At 39.6% G+C, this 21,786-nt stretch overlaps 1 protein-coding gene across 20 annotated transcripts in view; it reads left to right on the top strand.

Annotated features, from left to right (window-relative positions):
* The first annotated feature begins 4,377 nt into the window (after positions 1 to 4,377).
* The window catches only part of LOC117386481 (nuclear factor 1 B-type-like), a 122,531-nt gene continuing 105,122 nt past the window's right edge, over positions 4,378 to 21,786 (top strand). For 5 of the 20 annotated variants that reach the window (XM_033983844.2, XM_033983845.2, XM_033983846.2 and 2 more), the window contains exons 1-2: positions 12,418 to 13,004; positions 15,232 to 15,763. In XM_033983844.2, the coding sequence (XP_033839735.1) occupies positions 12,978 to 13,004; positions 15,232 to 15,763 (559 nt within the window). In that variant the 5' untranslated portion in view covers positions 12,418 to 12,977. Of the gene's footprint in view, positions 4,431 to 11,371; positions 11,752 to 12,416; positions 13,005 to 15,231; positions 15,764 to 21,786 lie in introns of those variants that run through there. The other 15 variants (XM_055229064.1, XM_033983848.2, XM_033983850.2 and 12 more) reach the window with 5 other exon arrangements.

The following is a 21,786-nucleotide window of genomic DNA, read 5'->3' on the forward strand; positions in this document are numbered from 1 at the left end:
TCTGGCAACCCTTTTTTAAATATGCAAAAAGAAAAATTGGATATAATATTAGTTTTTTTTAATTGCTTTTTAATTTTTTTTATTTAATAATTGTTTTTATATCAATGGTTTTTTTTTATTATTGCTTTTTATGTTTTTTGTTTTTTTATTCATTAATATTTGTTTCTTTTTATTGCTTTTTAATTTTTTTATTTAATATTTGTTTATAACTTTTTATATTTTTCTATTTAATACTTTTTTATTTAATACTTTTTTTGTTTATTTTATTTAACAATATTAGTTTATTTTTATAACTTTTGTATATTTTTTTTATTTACTCATTTACTTACTTTTTATTTATTTATGATTTTTGGCGTGTTCTGTGAGAGAGTCGTGTTTTATGTCACGTTTATGTATAACTTTTGTCATAATGCTTCTTTGTTTAACATGAAAATCTTTATAAATAAAGTGTTTAAAAAAAAACGTTTTCTACACTTTCTACTGCAGTACACGTCATATTCTTCCAAACGTAACTTGATCAAATGTATAAATGTGTGGATAACTGGAATGAAAGACGGAGAAACAGGAACATTTACAGTGTTCGCTTTTTAAAATCAAACTCAGACGTATTTATTTCGACTAATTTGACTTTTTACTCTGAAAAACGCTGAAATCAAACTCCTCCACGTTCCTCTGGACCTTCAGCTCCTCCGTCGGCTTCGTACTTGAACCTTCCAGATACTGAAGTTATTGATTGGCCTCATTGATTTTCAAATAAGCTCTCGTTGTAGAAAGTAGAAATCCAATTAAAAGTTGAACTCGAAACGTTTAATCCAATCAAGACGATGATATTTATAGATTTTCCTCTGTGAATCAATAAGACACTGGCTGCGCTGGAGTGTGGGGAAACGCTCGGGCCTCGGTTTTCTCCTCTTTCCCTAAACACTTAAACATCTTCATTATCTGTGTTTCATAATGAAGCTCGGACTGGATCAGATGAAGTTTATCTGCAGCAGAGCCAGGGTTATGTCACGGGGAAGGCTTTATTTTATTTACAGCGGGGGAAGAAGTACTCAGCTTAAGTGAAAGTAATACTGGAGCAAAGAAGTAAGTAAAAGTATTAAAGTACACGTTTAAAAATGGACTTAAAGAGGATTTCGTGCTGATTTTGAGTCTTACTAAGCTGCAACAGTTGTTTCTGTTCAACAGAAACAACTGAAGTATTTTTTTCTTGCCGTTTCCTTTTTTTTTTGTGTATTTTTGTTGCTCAAATTCTGAACGTGTCAAAAATAAACCCTCACATCAGCATCTTTAGTCTACAAACTTCTCTCAGAATCCGCAGACTCTTTACTTCCTGGTTAACGAAAACACATTATGCAAATATACAGAGCGCTCGTTCTCACAAAGGAATATTTATTTAACATAATTAAATGTTTTTTTCTTCAGCAGTGACTCATTTAATCGGCTCAAACCTGAGAACTTTTGCAGACAGCTCAGCATTATTCGCCTAAGATCCAGAAAACACAAAATAACTACGACAATTTTCAAAGTTTTCAAGTTTTCAAAGGGCGTGATTGACAGGTGGGTTGGCCAATCAGGGACAAGCGTCATCTGTCTGTATTGTCTTTCTTTATTTTTTATTTGTCAGGGACCGTGTACAAATTCATTCATCTTACAAAAAGAAAAGATGATTTGTACCAGATTTGGCTCCTGCTACTTTCCATGTGCCATTGGAAATACTGTATATACTGGAAAAAATGAAGGAAAAAAAATCAAACGAAGCTGAAAAACATGGTGGATTTCTGCCGAATCAATGAGTGAAGCCTAAACTTTATTAATCTGAGTTGAGATATGTTTATTTCATTTGTAAATCATACTTGACCAGCGCAGACTGTTTATATAAATGGACGTTGTTAACCCGCTAGCCGCTACGTACCAAACAGGAAGTGATCATGGGCGCGTTTCCGGCTCCATCGACTCTGGCTCCGATTCACTTTGCATTAAATTCACTTCCTTAAAGTCCACGGCGACCAATGAGCTCTTTCGTTTCACGTGTTACTGAAAAGAACAGATCTAATTGGACGATCACGTTTGACCGGACTCGAGAGATGAGTCTGGATTTAACAGACACACACAGACACAGACATACCTCCTCTAGCGTCTGAGTTTGTGTGTTCTCCCTGTGTCTGCGTCAGAGCTGGAAGGTAACAAAGTACAGCTAGTAAGGTACTACACTTAAGTAGTATTGTTATGCGATACTTTTACTTTTACTCAAGTCACTTTTTTACCTCTGTATCTGTACTTTAACTTAAGTAGATCTTTTTATTGTGATACTTTTACTCTTACTTGAGTAACTGTTTTACCTCTGCATCTGTACTTTTACTAAATTTTTTCTTTAACCCCTGTACTTTTACTGAAGTAGATTTTTCATGCAATACTTTTACTCGAGTAACTTTTTACCTCTGTATGTGTACCTTTACTTAAGTAGAATTTTTTATCGTGATACTTTTACTTTAGTAACATTTTCTCTCTGTATCTGTACTTTTACTTTAGTAGATTTTTTCATGTGATACTTTGACTTTTACTTGAGTAACTCTTTACCCCTGTAACTGTACTTTTACTTAAGAGATTTACCTTTGTATCTGTTCTTTTACCTTTACTTGAGTAACTCTTTACCCCTGTAACTGTACTTTTACTTAAGAGATTTTTTTCTTTTTACTTTTACTTGAGTAACTTTTTTACCTTTGTATCTGTTCTTTTACCTTTACTTGAGTAACTTTTTACCTCCGTATCCTTATTTTTACTTAAGTAGATTTTTTTTATTGTGATACTTTTACTCAAGTAACTTTTTTACTAGTACTTCTCCATCATTACTCTGCGTACACAGTTTTTCCTCACAGTGACATTTCGCCCGTCAGTGGCTCCTGGTTAAATAAAAACCCTGAAGCCAAAGTCTCGTCCTCTGCTCCGTGTACTTCGTCGTAAACTGAGGCCGTGTTCCAGTTGCCAGGTCCACCCACAATCCCGTTGGGGAAATCCAGCTGGAACGGTCCGGCCGGAGTGTGGAGGAGTGGAATGTGGCAGGGGCAGAAAAGCTCCTTTCAAACGACCATCACAGACGATTTAGAGACAACGTTTGGATTTACAACTTTGAAATATTCTACTGTGTTTTATTCATGTGCTGATGAAGTACTCAGCTTTGTTAGTGGAGTAAAAGTAGAAGTATCACATGAAAAAATTAGCTTCAGTAAAAGTATTTAAGTAGTCCTTTAAACATGTACTTTAAGTGTAAAAAGTAAAAGTATTTCAAACAAGAGTTAATTTGTTAAAGTGTAAATGTGGAAATATTGACTAAAAATGACACATATTTTGGTCACAGTAACAATACAAATCAACTTCTTAATTTTTCTCAAGAATTCTGTGTTTTTATTTATTTTTTTATTTTTGTTTTGTATTTTTTATGTTATTTTTATTTTATTATTTATTAATTTTTTTATTTTGTATTTTATTTTTTATTTTTATTTCATTATTTATTAAATTTATTTTATTTTTTATTTTATTTGTGTTTTATTTTTTGTTATTTTTTTCTTTCATCATATCTTTTATTATTTATTTTATTTTTTTAATTTCATTTTTTAATTTTATTTTTATATTTATTTTACTCAAAGCTGAAGCTCGAACTCGACAACTTTAATCAGGATATTTCCACAAACATGAACATAAAAATAACCCCTCAAATCAGATGAAAACTACTTTTTACTTTTCAGTCCTGTTCAGAAACATAGTACAGTAGAAAGTACAAATACTGCTCTCAAATGTAGTGACGTAAAAGTAAAAAGTATCCAGTTTAAAATGTACTTAAGTAACTCACAGATACCTAAAAATTCTACTTAAGTACAGCACTTTACTTGTTGTACTTTGTTACTTTCCACCTCTGCTGTTTTCTATTAGTTATTTCTTCCATAGCAACAAGTTAAATACCATTACAACTGTATATATACATTTTACAAATACATTTTTATAGTTTTTTTCACATAGTAACTGGTTTTTAACAGAAACTCATCGTTCCAGTGGACAATATCCACTTCCTCCTGAAACGCGCTGGTCGCACTGGGGCAGAGCTGTGTCTATATTAACATTAGATTAACATTAGATTATAAACGGGACGTCCAGGGGGCAGAGGAGGGAGGGGTCAGTCTCTGTGGGAGGGGGGCAGGTCGTGGTGGATGCTGTAATTACCACAATAAGGTCCAAATCACCGGTCAAGCTGTTGTGGGTTGTATTTCCCATAATGCAGCGTGCCCCGGACTGGCCTGTACTCCGCGTGTGTCCATCTGACTCTGTGGACGCACGACGACCCGGGACAGAGGAGGACGATGTCGGAGAAGATGAAGGAGAGGTCGGTAAAATGGCAGCTTTGTTACGACATGACGGCGAGGACGTGGTGGATGGTAAGGTCAAAGGGCGTCTTTTCTGTTGTCTTTGGTTGAGTTTGTGTTGTTTTTTTGGGTAAATGGGTTTTTTTTGTAACTTTTGAACTGATGTGATGCAGAATTTTTGTCATGAAGTGGTAGTTTTTTTCTACTTTTAGCATTTTTTTTCAGTAAAAATGGGCAATTCCAGGGTTGAAATGGTTTAAATGGAGGTGTACGGAGTTTAAAAACGCAGTGGAGCACTTCCTGTATCACCACTTGATGACATCACAAGGTAGAACAGAGCGTTTTCGGTTGGAAGGAAGAACTAAATATACCTAAATCTGCAATTTTTGTGTGTTAAACGTGTGAATGAAACAAAACACAACATTATGACATAGTGTAGATCAGAGAATAGTCAAATATGCGCCTTTTAATTGTTAATTTTAGGGATTTTAGGAAGAAACATGACAAAATATTACATTAATTTGACTTTTATGGAACTAAATGTTGTGCATCATGAAACTGGAGCCATGTTTTATTTCCCCCTTTTGTAAAATCCATCAGTAAATTTAAACTTTATCGCAGTTTTGGCTTAATCGAATAAAACTTTCGTATTGACAGTGACCTTTTTTATCAGAAACCAAGTTGAACATATGTCAAAGCGCACTTGTAGTCATCCAATACGACTTCTAAAGCTGCACTGTGTAACTTTCCGTCGCTATGGAGATGTTTTACTTTATTTTGAATCATAAACACTCCAGTATTAAATTTATCTATGTTGTTTTTATTCAATAACAGCTGCTTTTATTCACTTAAAAACCTTGAAAAACACATATTCGTAATGTAAACGGAGTCGCCTCTCCACAGATATTACCTATAACTGACCTGCTTTTCTACTTGACCATAGATTTATAAGCGTAAAGCCATACTGTGGAACATTCCAGACAAAGCAATAAGCTCCTGGGTGAGCGTCACTACTTCCTGTTCAGTTTTATCTCTGTGTTGTTTTTTTTCGCTAAAATGAATAAATATGTAAAAATGAGGCAGTGGACAGGGAGCTGTGGGTGGGTTAGGGGTCAGAGGTCAAAGGTTACAGGGTTCGGGTCAGGCAGTGGACAGGGAACATGTTAAAACGCTACAAAAATAAAACGAATACTTCACCAGAGACACTTTTCTGTTTAGAAAGAGACGTGTTTGTGCCTCAATGCTAACGCTAATGCTAATTTTGAGGCATAAAAATATAAAAACAACACCACAAACTGATTTATTCTACATTTAAAAACAATCAGGTAGTTTATTTTAATGAATTAAGCTGTTTATTTCACGTTTACCCATTTTAATAAACGTGACTGTTAGCTTTGAGAGTACGTAAGCTAGCTAGCGTGCTACATAGATTTTTGTTTCTCTTGGCCTTAAACTAACACAATTTAACAGTTTGAATGATGATGTAACGTGTTTTTTATCATAAAAATGACACAGCTACTTAAAAAACACGCTCAAGTCGAGATTAAAGCCTCAATGGAACCTTTCTGTGCCGTGTTAATGCGACGGTGCAGCACAAAGAGCCGTTGTCCAGCCCGCGCGTTTCTCATGTGGAAGAGGCTGAACATTTCTATCTGAATATTTATTTACTCGTCCCACTCCAGCCTCATTGTAACAGTTTAAAAAGAAATGAAGGTGGAGAAATGCTGTTCTCAGGCTGCACAGAGTCAAAAACCCCCAGAATAAACGATTCAAATGACTGTGGACAAAAGAATGGATTTACAGAATATAGACGAGACAAAAGTACACAAAGTAATTCAAAGTGTTTTACAGAGTAAGAAAGACGTTAAAATCACAATACAACAAATTAAAACATAAATAATCATAAATAATCATCATCAAATTAACATTAAAACAGAAAAGTGCAGAATAAACTCCATTCAGACTAAACCAGGACTGAACCAGGACTAAACCAGAACTAAGCCAGGACTGAACCAAGACTAAACCAGGACTAAACCAGGACTAAACCAGAACTAAGCCAGGACTGAACCAAGACTAAACCAGGACTAAACCAGGACTAAACCAGAACTAAGCCAGGACTAAGCCAGGACTAAACCAGGTACTAAACCAGGACTAAACCAGGACTAAACCAGGACTAAACCAGGACTAAACCAGGACTAAACCAGGACTAAACCAGGACTGAACCGGTACTGAACCGGTACTGAACCGGTACTAAACCAGGTACTAAACCAGGACTAAACGAAAATGTGCGTGAAATAATTGTACTTTTTACTCTTTAAGTACATTTTTAAACTGGCACTTTAATACTTTTACTTAAGTAGATTTGTTCTTGTTTTTACTTCAGTATTTTTTGCTCTAGTATCTGTACTTTTACTTAAGTAACACTGATTAGGTTATTCTCCCACCACTGTCTCTAACAACAACAACAACGTTTAATACTGGGAGCGGGATTTGAACTGACAACCTTTGCACAAACTCCAAACTTCAAAATCAAAAATATGTTTAAACAATTACATTTTAGAAGGATTTTTGATCCTGTCACTGTCCCTCTGTCCTGAAGAGCAGAGGGCAGTGTGCTGCACCACCACTAGAGGGCGGTAGGTCCATATTGAGTGGCTCAAACTGAGGCTGTTTCTGTTTCTCTTGTTCCCACAAAACACGAGGCTGAACTAATGAGAAGAAACAGAGTGAGGAGTTTATCACTGTCCATTAAAGCTCCTCTATTACACAAAAATGACTCTATAATGTTTGAATACTGTTACATCATCACAAACAGACCTGGAGTTGTGTTTTGTTTCATTCACATATTTGAGTAACACTTTATTATTAGTCTGTAACATCTCCAAGGCTCAAAACGCTCTGTTCCACCTTGTGATGTCATCAAGTGGTAGTTTTCAAGTTAACATTTACGTCTTACCATTTAGTTTAGTCAAGATCAGCAATTCCAGAGCTGAAATCATCCAAATGATTCTAGAAATAAAGGTGTGTGGAGTTTAAAAACACACTGGAGCACTTCCTGTATCACCACATGATGACATCACGAGGTGGAACAGAGTGTTTTCTCAGCCTAAATATGTAGAGTTTGTGTGTTAAACATGTGTGAATGTAACAAAACATGACTCCTGGTCTGTTTGTGACGAGGAAACAACAATAAAAACAGTGTAATCTGAGCTCGTTCAACAATTAGTTTTATTATAGATTATTATTAAGGCAAAATATACACCAGAATTTAGAAATATTTATCTTTAAAAAGCGAGATCACTACTGAATTCCACTGTTAAAGGTCCTATATCACACGAAATTGAGTCTTGTGAGGTTTAAGTCGTGTTATAATACTGTTAACTCCTCAAAAACAGACCTGGAGTTGTGTTCCACCATCAAAACGCTCTGTTCCACCTTGTGATGTCATGAAGTGGCAGTTTTCAAGTTAACAGCTCCTTTTACATTTAATTCAGTCGAGATAAGTGCTAATTCCAGCGCTGAAATGATCCAAATGATTCGAGAAATGAAGGTGCGTGGAGCTTAAAAACACACTGGAGCACTTCCTGTATCACCACATGATGACATCACGAGGTGGAACAGAGCGTTTTCTCAGCCTAAATCTGCAGGGTTTGTGCGTTAAACATGTGCGAATGAAACAAAACACAACTCCAAGTCTGTTTTTGACGAGAAAACACTATAAAACAGATGAGATGGCGTTTTAAAAACAAGCTCTTTAAATGCGTTCGTTTTTTCAAAGTCTCGTCACCAGTTGAACGAGCCTCAGGTGCAGCTCGTTGGGACAAGTGGAGGCGAATGAATGAACGAGTCGAGGTTGAGAAACTGTAATAAAAACCTTGTCCAGCTGCTTTTCAAATCAAATCTTTTCAATCGATGATTTGCATCTCGATCAGCTCCAGCCTAATTACAGAGGATGTGGTTCATGTAACACACAGCCCAGTGCTGATATTCCGGTTTGTCTTTACGAAAGCACAAACGCATTCCACTTTAGAACCAGAAGGAAGTAAAATATAAATACGTCTCGCTTCAATGGCGGCCAATTAAAATAATCCTACTCGTAATATTTGTCTGATGATGGTGGCACAGGTTTCGTAAAGAGATTAGACAAAAAAAACAAAACAACAACGACAATGACTCCTGCTGCCAAACGGAAACAATATAATACTCTGTCTAGAACACACGTGTCAAACTCAAGGCCCCCGGGAACAAATATGGCCCGCAACATCATTTTATGTGGCCGCGACAGCATAGATTAAAGGTATGATGGTCTTAAAATGTTGTTTTATCAGGAGATACACAGATACACAGACATATTTTTATGTCTAGGCAAGTAGTAAATATAGAAATAGTTGATTAACAAGTTTAAAAAGTAGGTAGATTTATTTTAGATCTGTTTTTTTTTTGAGAGTGACCATTTTTCCTGATGTGGCCCGCAGTGAAAATGTGATCTAGAACAATGACAACAGCTTTATATGAACACACGCCCTTAATATAACAAAGTAAAAGTAGTAAATAACTGTACTTAAGTATACATTTTAGGTATTTGTACTTTTTACTACACTACATTTTTTAACTGAGCTGAAAACTCAAAGTATTTTTATTATAGTTTGCTGAAAAGAGGGTTTATTACTTATTGGTAGTTCGAGTAAAACAAAAATACACAAATAAAAACAGGAAAAATATGAATTTAATTGTTTCTGCTCAACCAAATCAGCACAAATCTTTGTCAAAATCATGACATCTGAAAAAGAAGAAGAAGAAGAATGAGTTTTATTTTGGTTCTTTGGTTTGAAAAAAGACAAAAAACTAAACATTTTCTTCATTATTTACATCTAAAATCATCCAGATCAACACATAACAACTCCACAAAATCAGCATTTACTTCAACACAATCAGCATCTTAAACGCACACGTCTTGACTCACATAAACCTGCAGCCAACCAACACGACTTCTAAAGCTGCACTGCGTAACTTTCCGTCACTATGGAGACGTTTTACTCGACCTGTAATCTCAATCAGTGCGGTTTTAAACTTATCTGTATTGTTTTTATTCAATAACAGCTGCTTTTATTCACTTAAAATACCTTGAAAAACATATATTCTTAGTGTAAGCGGGGTCACCTCTCCGCAGATATGACCTGTAACTAAGCGTGGTGACCTGCTAGATGGATAAGCGCAATGCCGTACTGTGGAACATTCCAGGCAAAGCAACAGGCTGTGTACAAATCTGTGTCTGAAGCTTTATTAGCGTTCAAAATCTGCGCAAAATACTTTAATTTTTTACTCTTTAAGTACATTTTCGCTTTTTTCATGTGATACTTATACTTACGTACTTTTACTTGAGTATTTTAGCTCCAGTATCTGTACTTTTACTTCACAAAATGTCGTACTTCATCACCTTTTTTCACTGTTGTCGGTGGAGCGTCTGATATCCGCTTGTCTCTATGACGACGCGACTTCAAAATGTTCCACGGTGCCGCATCAAACTTCTTTTTACCACCACGAAAAGACACAGGTGACACCGTTAAGGTCAGATCTGTGGAGAGGCGAGCGTGCCCACGATAAGAATGCATATTTTGATCATTTTAATATAGTTTTAATAGATTTTTTTTTCCTTTTTTGCGATAAAACGACTGCAGCTACGTGAAAGTTTAACGTGGTAAAGTGTGGAACATCCCAGGACAGCGCAGGCGGGTGGCGGACCGTTATAGTATAGTTACAGTAATAGTTATGCAGTTATAGTATTGTTACAGTAAGTATATAGTACTGTTATTAACTCAAGAATACACCTGCAGAAAATGGACTAAACAGCTTTTCTTTTTGATAACTGTGTTCACATAGTTTAGCTTAGTAATGTAATAATAATAAATAAATAAATAAAATAAAAATAAAATAAAATGAAAAATAAAATATAATAATAAAATATAATAATAATAATAAAAAATATAATAATAATAATAATAATAATAATAATAATAATAATAATAATAATAATTACAGCAGCATGTGGCAAGACAAGGCTTATCTGTTTATCTGTACAGTTCATACACAGTAATCCAAACTGCTTTACATAATATGAAAGACATTAAAATCACAATACAGCAATTCAAAACTTAAATAATCATCATAAAATCAACATTAAAACAGAATAAGAGGCAGAATAAACCCTCTCAGTCGTATCCACAGCTGAACAGAACCTTTCAGAGCCTGATTTAAACTCAAATGTTCCTGGTGCTTCTGCAGAGGAGGAGCTGCTCTCCTCTGGATCAGCTCAGGTCGAGTGTCCGGGGCGCAGTGACCAGAGCAGAGCGGAAGTGAGGGGCCCAGGGTCCAGAGTCCCCGGGCCACTGCTCCTGACCAATGAGGAGCGAGAATAAGCCCACTATTACAAAACAGAGGAGCAGCAAGTTACAAACAACACTGCGGACTGTTCAGGAAGTGGGGCGTTTGGGATTTCAAAGTTACACATTAAAAGAGAAAATAACAACACAGTTTTTCTGTTTTTGGAATAAAAGGACCATTTAACAGCGCGCACTTTTACGCACAGCGCGCACATGCCCAAAACGCACCAAGTACAGCGCGCAGGCTGGGATCACAGGCCAAATAAGGTTAAATAATTTGATTTTAACTCAGTATTAATTAATTATATGGCTCTGTCAGTTTCCATTTTGTAACATGTTGCGTTTAGTCGTTTATTTAATTAATTTCAAAAAACAAAATCCAAGTTTTATGGCACTTGTAATATTCCAGGACGATATCAGCCAAATGTAAACCTGTCCAACACAAATATAATCTCTACAGCAGTTTACAATCACAGCAGAGTCAGATTTACAGTCGCAGTTTACAGTTTTCTCCGCAAAAAAAAAAAAAGTCCAAAACTCGTGCTTCAGACTTTTACCGTGAAAGCGCCCGCCGGAAGTGCGCGCGTGCTGTCCGCTGCGGTGCTCGTGCGGGCTCGTGCTCAGTGCGGGCTCGTGCGCAGTGCGGGCTCGTGCTCAGTGCAGCTGGAGGCGGCGCAGCGTCAGTGAAAGTGAAGGCGGAGACCAGCCCTGCGCCCAAAAACTCTGCCTCTTCTGGATCACGTTCAACTCCACTGAACAATCCCAAAACCATCCAAAAACTGAGCCTGGAAGAGGAAGGAAGACAGAAAAAAGAGAAAAAACGCGAGCTGCTCCTAACTTCTCCTCGTCGCTGTCTGCCAAGTCTTGTCTTCCGGTGTTGACTTTTTTTTTTCCTGCGAGAGAAAAAGAGAAAAGCCTCAAAGCACAAAGTTGAACGTGAGAAATGTGAAGCTACCGGCGTGTTTCAGCCAGGCTCCGGGATCCCCTCATAACCCATGCAGTACAGTGCAATGGTACGTGAACAAGGACTACTGTTGTTTTCACTGCTGTTAGAACATGTTTGTGTCTTACATTATTGTCCTGTGTCTGAGGTGTGACTTAAAAGCTCCACAAAAAAACGCGCACGGCCGGGGTCTGTGCAGGACTCGTGCTTCTCTCTGCGCGTCCGAAACATCCCCAGAAACCTGTCCGCGCGCAGGACTGAAGCAGGGCAGACACTTTAAAAAGCTCACGTCAAACCCTAACAGTATCTTCTTCATTAAGTGTGTGTTTTATTACAGTCACAGCTCCAAAAAAACAACAAAAAACAAAAAAAACACGTTAAATTCGTAAGTTTTATCCCCAAAATAAACTCATTTTAACTCATGGGTTTGTTGTTTTGTTGTGGGTTTAAATGTCACTGTTATAACCACGGTGTTATCATGAAAGTCAGTGCTGAGTTTATGGCCCTGAGCGGGGTCAAACTGGGCAAAAGGAGTTTGTTGACTCTGCAAAAGCAAAAGTTTAAAAAAAAAAGAGAGAAAGCCCGTGCGTGGTGTGATTCTGTGTTTCTGATAAATGTCACTGAAGGAGCGTCCTGTGGAAGTGCACTCTGGTGTTTTGTGATAAATATGACCGAAGGAGGTTTGTCCAAGTGTTTGTAATAGTGTGTTTTGAGGGAGACGGTACAGGACAGTGCACAGGGCTTATATGCGCGCACAGGAGGAGGAGGAGGAGGAGTGTGACTGTGGAATTACGTGGGTGAAAAAAAAAAAAAGAGAAAAGTTGGGTCTGATTTGCTGGAAACGCGCAGGAGCGAAGGTGCACCGGGTGACTTCAGATCAACTTAGTCTAAAGAAGAGCTGAACATCACTGAGACACTGCGCCCTCTGAAGCTGTTCACCATGCTTTTATTCACCACGCTTTTATGAACCACGCACCACTCCACGGAGACGCGCCACGAGCCCATACGTAACGCAGGAGTACGCAGCGTCTGCACCGGCCCCGGAGCAGCTTGTCTCACACTGTGTCCCTCTTGTCCTCTTGCTTTATTTCTCCTTCTTCTCCGCGGACACGACAATCTTTTGGATCTCGACAAACTCCCGGATGTTCTTGGATAGCCCTTTTGCTGCTCGTGTTTTTCCGCGGATAGCTCCAGAGTGTTGAACGCTGCGCTCTGGTCCTGGAATGGCGCGATAAAGTGATCAGGGAGCTCTCAATAGAAGCAGTCATTTACCGTCCCTGACCGAGCCGCCTCGTCATGTATTCTCCTATTTGTCTAACTCAGGTATCACTCCATTTTTATTATTATTACAATTATTAAAATCACCTCAATTTACGCATCTCTTGTTCCTTTTATTGTTTTTTACGCGTGCGTAATTTTCACCTTTTTTTAACATTTTAAATATTCCAAGATTTCTCAAATTAATCTAACCAAAGTACAAATTTAAATGACTTTTTTCTGGACTGGAATTGCACTTCTGGATGATTTATAACTCACTCTAAAATGCGATGAAAGCTTACAGTTCATTTTACCAACTGTTCCAACTTTCCTCCCGTGCGTAAAGGTGTATAGTTACGCACGAGCACACACTGCCTCTCCAAAGCGTTCCTCCTGTTTGCATCGCTCCAATTTGGATAAAACAAAACCTTACAGTTGATGTTTGGTTGTAAAAGGTCGCTGGTGAAGCCTGTGAGTGTTTTCTGATGGTTTGGGCTGTGGATTGTCAGGGGCTGTTTTGGCTGACTCAGTTTAAGTGTTTATATTTTACTTGGCATAAGTCAGTGATTGAAGGAGATGTGGTTAGTTTGGACTTTGGAGGATTGTTCAAACTGTGCGTAATGTGTAGTTCAGGGCCCGGGTGAGTCATTTATGTTGCATTGTTTGGCTGTTTAAAATGTGGCTGTGTTAATTTGTTCATTTAGTTGCTTGTTTCTATTATGGATAATTAAAAGTAGAAGTGAAATCGTTTAAATTAATTAGCAAATGTTTAAAATTGATCTGGTTGTAATTGTTAGCTGAAAGTGAAAGAGTGAAACGTAATTTGTGTTAAGAGCAATTAGGGAAAGATTTACAGCAATTTATGTATTGAAAAAGTTTGAAAAGCAATAAAATAATAATATATAATTTTAATTTTAAATGTAGCTTTAAAGACTATGCACCGAGTGAATTTCAGAGTTGTTTTTTTTTATTACATTTGGCAGCGTAGTTAAAGTTATTGGAGCCCAAAGCCAAAGTGTGGCTGTTGTGGAGCGTCAGGCAGAGATAGGGAGTGGATGTGTGTGGTTTCCTGCCTCTGACCAAGAACAATATCTGGTCAAACTCCTGTAGACGCTGAGCCAAACGCGGCGTGTCTTTATGTTTATTAAATATGATGTTTTAATGAGCTAGAAAAAGTTTTTTGTTTCCTCTTTACATGTGGTTTTGTGTCATTTTGGTCTAATTTTTAAGTAGTTTGCGTTTTACACTGACCAAAAACGAGAGATTTATTACATTTTACATATTTAAGTTAATTATTTAAAACCCTAAAGGCCTGCTGGATAAAGTAATAAATAAAAATGAAAATAAAAAATAAAATTAATGTACAAATGTGTGTGTAAATGTACAGCTTTGTGCAGCTCGCAATATTTTTACAGCTAATATTTACGACTTATTAAAATTGATTAATTGTGAGGAGTGATAGTAATTAATATTAATAGCAGAATTCTTATATTACATTTGTTTTTGCTGAATAAACTGTTTAGAAGAGGCCGTAATGTCGTAAAATTATATAGAGCGAATTTTAAAATAGTAAAGCAGAACTTGTGATTTTATTTAATCTTTGGTAATTTTGATGTAATTTAAACCAGGTGCGAAATGGAAAAGTAAAGTCCAGATTTAATGACATTAACGAGCGCGAGCTGCAGGAATGAAGAGGAGCCAGTTCTCCCATGGATTAACCTCAAACCTTTAAATGATTTGACACAAGCCTCTAATTGAGTCCTAACGTAACCTTTGGAAATTCCAGTCTTATTTTTTTCACCTCAGACGCCTCCGCTCGGATTTGTCTTATTGTGTTTTAATCTGAAAGCCGCTTTTGTACACCTAAAGCATGAGCCAGTTAATAGCAATCAACTTCCTATTTTTGTGTCCACTTCCAGATTATCTTGTGCCTCGAATGTGGGATAAGTAGAAGTTGGAATGTGGGTTTGATAAGAGCGCTCCGTGTGTGAGGGGCTCTCTGTAGGAGCTCAGAGCGGAGCCGTGCGTTCAGTCAGCGCTCTGCTATTGTACTGCTGCAGCTGATATAAACACTGGGATTTCCTTGTCATAGCTTCAGCGAGCAGACTTTTTGGGGTGAAATGGTGAATTGTGAATTTACTGGTGATGTGTAAAAAGATGAATCAAATGACCTGTTGAAAAGAAAAAGAAATGATTGAATATAATTATGATTTATATTTAAAAAACCCCTGAGTGTTTTATTTTGATTTCTGTTAATGTGGCTGTGCTTTCCCCTGCGTCTCTTCTGTTTCAGGATGAGTTTCATCCCTTCATTGAGGCCCTTCTCCCTCATGTCCGTGCCATTGCCTACACATGGTTCAACCTCCAGGCCAGAAAACGCAAGTACTTCAAGAAGCACGAGAAGCGGATGTCCAAGGATGAGGAGCGCGCAGTGAAGGATGAGCTCCTGTGTGAGAAGCCTGAGGTGAAACAGAAGTGGGCGTCCCGGCTGCTGGCCAAGCTGCGAAAAGACATTCGGCAGGAGTACCGCGAGGACTTTGTCCTCAGTGTGACGGGGAAGAAAGGGCCGTGCTGCGTGCTGTCCAACCCCGACCAGAAGGGCAAGATCCGCCGCATCGACTGCCTCCGCCAGGCCGACAAAGTGTGGCGTCTGGACCTGGTGATGGTCATCCTCTTCAAAGGCATCCCTCTGGAAAGTACAGACGGGGAGCGGCTGGTCAAGTCCCCCCATTGCACCAACCCAGCACTTTGCGTCCAGCCGCACCACATCACAGTATCGGTCAAAGAGCTGGACTTGTTCCTGGCATACTATGTGCAGGACCAAGGTAGGTCCGGCCTGTTTGTTTTACTGTGAGAGAGAGAGTGTGAGAGAGGCTTGGCAAGGTCAAGGGTCACATGTGTTACTTCTTGGCAGCGCCGCAAACGCTGGCCAAGAACACAAGTGCGATCGCCAGACAAACAAGAACGGAGCGGTTTTCTGACGCTCGCACAGCCTGCAAACTTATACTTTATACTCTGAAAAATACACAGGAAAATATAACATTTGAACCAGAACTTCAGTTTAATACAGCAGTAGAATGAATAAAGTAATAACATTTTAAATCACACACACTCCAAGGATTCAAGAGGAAAGAGGGTCTGTCAACTGAATGTCACAGAAACAAGTGAAATATCTCCTGCTCCGTGTTTTTTAGACACAAAAATAGTTCAACTTGAGTTAGTTCAAATGAAAGAATAATAGACTCATTTTGAACCATCAGTAAAAGCTGTCGGAGAACGAGCTGTCAGAAATAATTATTCTAAAACAGGTTATATTTGTTTTATTTAAAGAAAAAATGTTTATCGTGGTGTTATATATTTGTATTTTAAATTCATAGAAATATTGTGTTGGTCTTTGAAATTGAAATTCACACTGTCCTTACTACGCTCCACATTCAGCTGCAGTATTTAGGCCACAGAAGATCCTTTACACAGATTCAGGCCGTTTCAAATGTCAATATATACCATTGAAATTCTCCAGTGTCTCATACGTTGACGCACGTGGGAACCTCCACCACCAATATTTTGGGAAAGGCGCTGTATGGCCAGCTCATTACCATGAAAGCCTGGGCGCCATTTTGTGTGATAAGTGCCAGGGAAAGCAGAAGGCACAGCACACACACAATAATGGTTGCCACTGGCACCGGGCTTGGCATCAGAGCCTCTTTTGTGTCTTTTGTGGATGCCACCGTTTTCTGCTTTGCATCCGTTGCATTCTCATCTGTTCAGCACTAACTAGATTTCTGTTTTTAAAATAAAAATGATACATTAGTGTGTTTGCTTCACATATGTGCCGACTGTGGCAGCTGTTCCTTTAGAGACACTGGTCTGTTGTGATGAAGTCTGAAGTAATTAATAATGTAAAAAGTCCATTATTTAGAATAAAGTGTAAATCTCCTGTTCTCGTCTGCACAAATAAGTTCATTCTGATCCGGCGTCACATTACGAATTAGACGATTACTTATCGCTATCCACAAAATTTCTGCCGCCTGAAACTTTGGCAAAAAGAAAATAGCATTCCTGCGCTGGATCATAGAGACTGTTTTTCTACAGCTTCGTTTTTGCATCTTTTTCTTTTCTTAGTTACCGAGCAGTGCCCGTCTCCAGACAATGCAGCCATATTGTGGTAGCGTGCGGCGCGCCGCCATTTTGTTTTGCACTGTGCCAGGGAGGCAGGCGAATCACCAGTAATGGTTGTTAGAGGTTTGGAGGTTGGCATCAAACCCTCTTTGTCTGCTTGCAGCATGCCTTTGATTCGTTGGTTGGCATCCGCAATGCAGTGGGCACATTGGAAAGTTTTTTGACAGTGGCAGAATGGAAGCCGATGCCTTTGTTCTGCTGCAACTGCACGAAACAAACAAACATACAATCAAACACAAAGAAAGTAGCAACCGGCTTTGGCTCACGCCGAATGTGAAGTTGGTGCAAAGCGTTAAAATGGTCCGCTCTGAGCTTTTAATACTGTACTCCCTGAGCTGGCAGCCCAACAGCTCCACTCTGTTAGATAATTGAGTAACAGAAAGTAAGGAGCCGCTGCTGTTTACAACGGGACGCTTTCTTATTTTTGCTCAAATCAATAAGTTCAGAGTGTATTTGTTTGAGATTCTGGTGGGTAGCTGCTGAAAAAGGTCGTGCGGTTGGCAGAGCTGTGTGAGAATGGAGAGGGCACTCAGCCCCTTGTTGTGGGGCAGGGCACGTTGAGCCCGGCGGAGCGGCAGCCCCATGTGCATGCCCAGATGAATGCCCGCTGGGACGGGGCCAGGGGCAGGAGTGGGGGTTGTGCCATCCATTGTGCCAACTGGCAGCTTGTGTTCAATACAGACCCTGCTCTCTCACTTGGACGTTGTAGTTTCAAAAAAAAAAAAAAATCAAGTGATACCAAAATTAATAAGAACAAGAATGACATTTGTGTTTCATTTGTGAAAGCTTCTTCCCTCCACCTGGATTCATATTTTACCATTCCAGTTTGACGAGCTGATGGAACCCGGCATGTGGATAAGTGTCGTGTTAGGGCACGTTTCAGGCTGTTCGCTTCTGCAGTTGTGAAGCACCAGATTTGTTTATTTTCCTCTTAACAGTCAGGTCTTTGTTTAGATGTTTCTCGTAGATAACAGGCTCTAAAAAGATGTGACTCATTATTGATAATTTTACTTTCACACAAAATACAAGGAGTTAGTTCAATGAACCCCTGACCTTAAACTTTGATAAAAATATCGGGGGACTTTTCCATTTCTTGAAAGCGGTGATGAGAATAGCTGGGGTTATCCTGAGCGAGAGTATACAAGTCAAGGTCAAGCGGCGTTCCCATTACTCTCCGGCTGAAAGTTAACACAGCCATAAAACATCATTATCCGGACTCCCCCCACATCCCCTGACGTAACTCTTTTCACACCGTCATGAGAGTTTGTGGAAATGGATGGATTACCTCCCCAATACATGCTCCCCTTGTTAACGGACACCCTGTTTTACGAGCGCCAGACTTAACCCTTGGTCCCCGGGTCGCGACCTTTGCCGAGAGATGTGGCAGGGTGTCCTCTGAAGTTTAATTGAGCAAATCAGATCAGTGGAAACAGGCCGGGCGCGCGTGCAGGAGGAGGTGGTGCCTAAACGGGGAGGGGGCGCTGTGGAAGGATCATAAGCCCCCCTCGTTGACCTTGTCAGCGGAGGTCGGGCCACGGCGGTCGCGGAGCACCGGTGGTCTCCTGGCAACTGTTTGTCTCCAGTCGTTCTGCTGGAGCTGGTGGTCGTCTGGTTCAGGGGCCTGACCTCCTCTGAACCTTCGAGACGCTGCAGACTGAGGCTCGTCTGCAGGTCGTTCAGGGAAGACGTGAAAATGTTTGAAGCAAAAGTGATGTTTAAAATGTGGGATCATGGATGGAATTATTCACACTTTTTCTTTATGTGCTGTAAATTTGAATTTCTTAAACGTTACAAAACTGAAGGAAACTATTTATAAACGTTTTAAGAATCCAAAAGGTTCTCTAAGCTTAAGACGGACTAAATCAGGATTTAATTAGGTTTAAATCCAAATGGCCTCCGAATTACAGCCGATCTAATCCAGGTCTAATCCAGGAATAAACCAGGATAAAACCAGGACCAAACCAGGACTAAATACAGACTAAATCAGGACTAAACCAGGTCTAAACCAGAACTGAACCAGGACTACACCAGGACTGAACTAGGACTAAATCAGGTCTAAACCAGGACTAAACCAGGACTAAACCAGGACTGAACCAGGACTACACCAGGACTGAACTAGGACTAAATCAGGTCTAAACCAGGACTAAACCAGGACTAAACCAGGACTGAACCAGGACTACACCAGGACTGAACTAGGACTAAATCAGGTCTAAACCAGGACTAAACCAGGACTAAATCAGGACTGAACCAGGACTGAACCAGGACTAAATCAGGACTGAACCAGGACTAAATCAGGACTAAATCAGGACTAAACCAGGACTAAACCAGGACTAAACCAGGACTACATCTGGACTGAACTAGGACTAAATCAGGACTAAATCAGGACTAAACCAGGACTAAATCAGGACTCAACAAGGACTAAACCAGGACTAAATACAGACTAAACCAGGACTGAACTAGGACTGAACTAGGACTAAATCAGGACTAAATCAGGACTAAATCAGGACTAAATCAGGTCTAAACCAGGTCTAAACCAGGTCTAAATACAGACTAAACCAGGACTAAACCAGGACTAAACCAGGACTAAACCAGGACTAAAACAGGACTAAAACAGGACTAAACCAGGACTAAACCGGGACAACAGCCGATCTAATCCAAGTCTAATCCAGGACACTCAAGATCACTATTATTATTTGAATATTTTAGGCCCCAGTCTGATTTTTTATTTCGTTTTATACATAATCCGTTTGTAAATCGTGTTTGCTGATATGAAGGTGTTAAATTGTGTGAAATCTAAATCCGTCCCTGTCCTCAGTCTCGTTGCGTAGTTTTCCGTGTGGGGCCTTACTCTCCGGCCGGGTGCCTGGGGCTGTGGTCAGTGCAGAGGTCACAGTGGTGGTCTGGTGACGAAGCATAACACACACACACACACACACACACACACCCCACACACACACACACACACACACACACTCAGACTGGGAATACTCTAATCCACGTTCCCTGATATTAAAAATCTCATTGAATAGCAATAATAAAGATAGGAATCATTCGGATTTGTCCAAAAATTGGGAAACTGATGAAATCTGAGACTGAAGTTGGAGTCCAGAGCTCGTCCCATCTCATGTCTGAAACTGCAAAATATCAGATCATATAATTCAAACAGAACCAGGGCTGAAGCAGAAGCCAACGAGGCACAAACAGACTGAATAAAACGATATACAGGAAAAGCACAGTATACTCAGGATTAAACCAGGACTAAACCAGGTCTAAATACAGACTAAATACAGACTAAACCAGGACTAAACCAGGACTGAACCAGGATTGAACCAGGATTGAACCAGGACTACACCAGGACTGAACCAGGACTAAATCAGGAATAAATCAGGACTGAACCAGGACTGAACCGGGATTAAACCGGGACTAAACCAGGACTGAACCAGAACTGAACCAGGACTAAATCAGGAATAAACCAGGACTAAACCAGGACTAAACCAGGACTAAACCAGGACTAAACCAGGACTAAACCAGGACTAAACCGGGACTAAACCGGGACTAAACCAGGACTAAACCAGGACTAAACCAGGACTAAACCAGGACTAATTCATTACTGAAAAAGAAACTAAACCTCGTCATAACTACTCAAGCTCATCTTTCTCTGTGGGGTTTTCCGGACTTTAGTCCCTTATCCTCCTCTGCCATCAGGAATCACCCGCGGCACGCTGCCTGGACTCTCTCTCCCTCTCTCCTTCCTCTCTTTCCCTCTCTCTCCCTGCCTTTTCCCTTTTCTTTTTCCTGGCTTTCCCTCAAGTACGAGCCTCCTACCATGACAGCTGTCCCGGGGTGAAGCACTTGGCCGGAGACGGACCAACTGGGCCAACGCCAGCGACAAAACTTACACACGCTACGCTACTATTTTCCCCATTATCTGTCTAATTGCATTACATAACCCTGAATTTATTTTTTCATCTCTTCATTTTCTTAAGAATTTGCAGCAGTAAAAGCATTTGGGAAAAATCTCTAAAGCAGGATTTTTTGGAGCGATATAGAAAAAGTCTTCATTGTGAACCGCGCAACCTTGTGCTTAGCTCCTATCTGGACTTTCTTATTAGTATGCAATAGAGCCTGCGGTGTCTGGCTACCTCTCTCCCAGAGCCATAACCTATCGAACTGATTCTCTCTCTCTAATCCACTTAAAGCTACCTCCCAGCTACAGCGCTTTGCCTTATCGATTTCCGCTTCCCACTAAATGTCTTCCCGATCTCTTTTTCTCTCTTAACCCGCAAGCTATTTATGTTTGCTATGTTTCTTTCTTTCTCCTGCTTCTGTTCTCATTGTGTGTTCTCCCTCTCTTTTCTTCATGTCATGTCTTTTTGCGTATGCTTGTGTCTTCATCTGACTTTCTACTGTGGGTTTTTCTTCCCTTCAAAAGCCTAACCTGAGAACATTTGCCCGGCTCTGTGTGGCTCTTGTGTTATTAGCAGCGGGGTTTAGTGCCGGCGAATACCTCAAGGCTTAAACAGGCCGTGTTACCTCCTTAGTCCTTCCTTTGTGCGCCTTGTGTACATAAATCTCTATGGAAACGAGGCTAGTCCGCGCAGAGGGCACAGACGAATGTGGATGCTTTTCTTTTGTACGAAATTTACAACTCCTGCCTCCTCCACCCGAT

This window comes from Periophthalmus magnuspinnatus, chromosome 18, assembly GCF_009829125.3.
Source record: "Periophthalmus magnuspinnatus isolate fPerMag1 chromosome 18, fPerMag1.2.pri, whole genome shotgun sequence".
Classification (NCBI taxonomy): domain Eukaryota; kingdom Metazoa; phylum Chordata; class Actinopteri; order Gobiiformes; family Gobiidae; genus Periophthalmus; species Periophthalmus magnuspinnatus.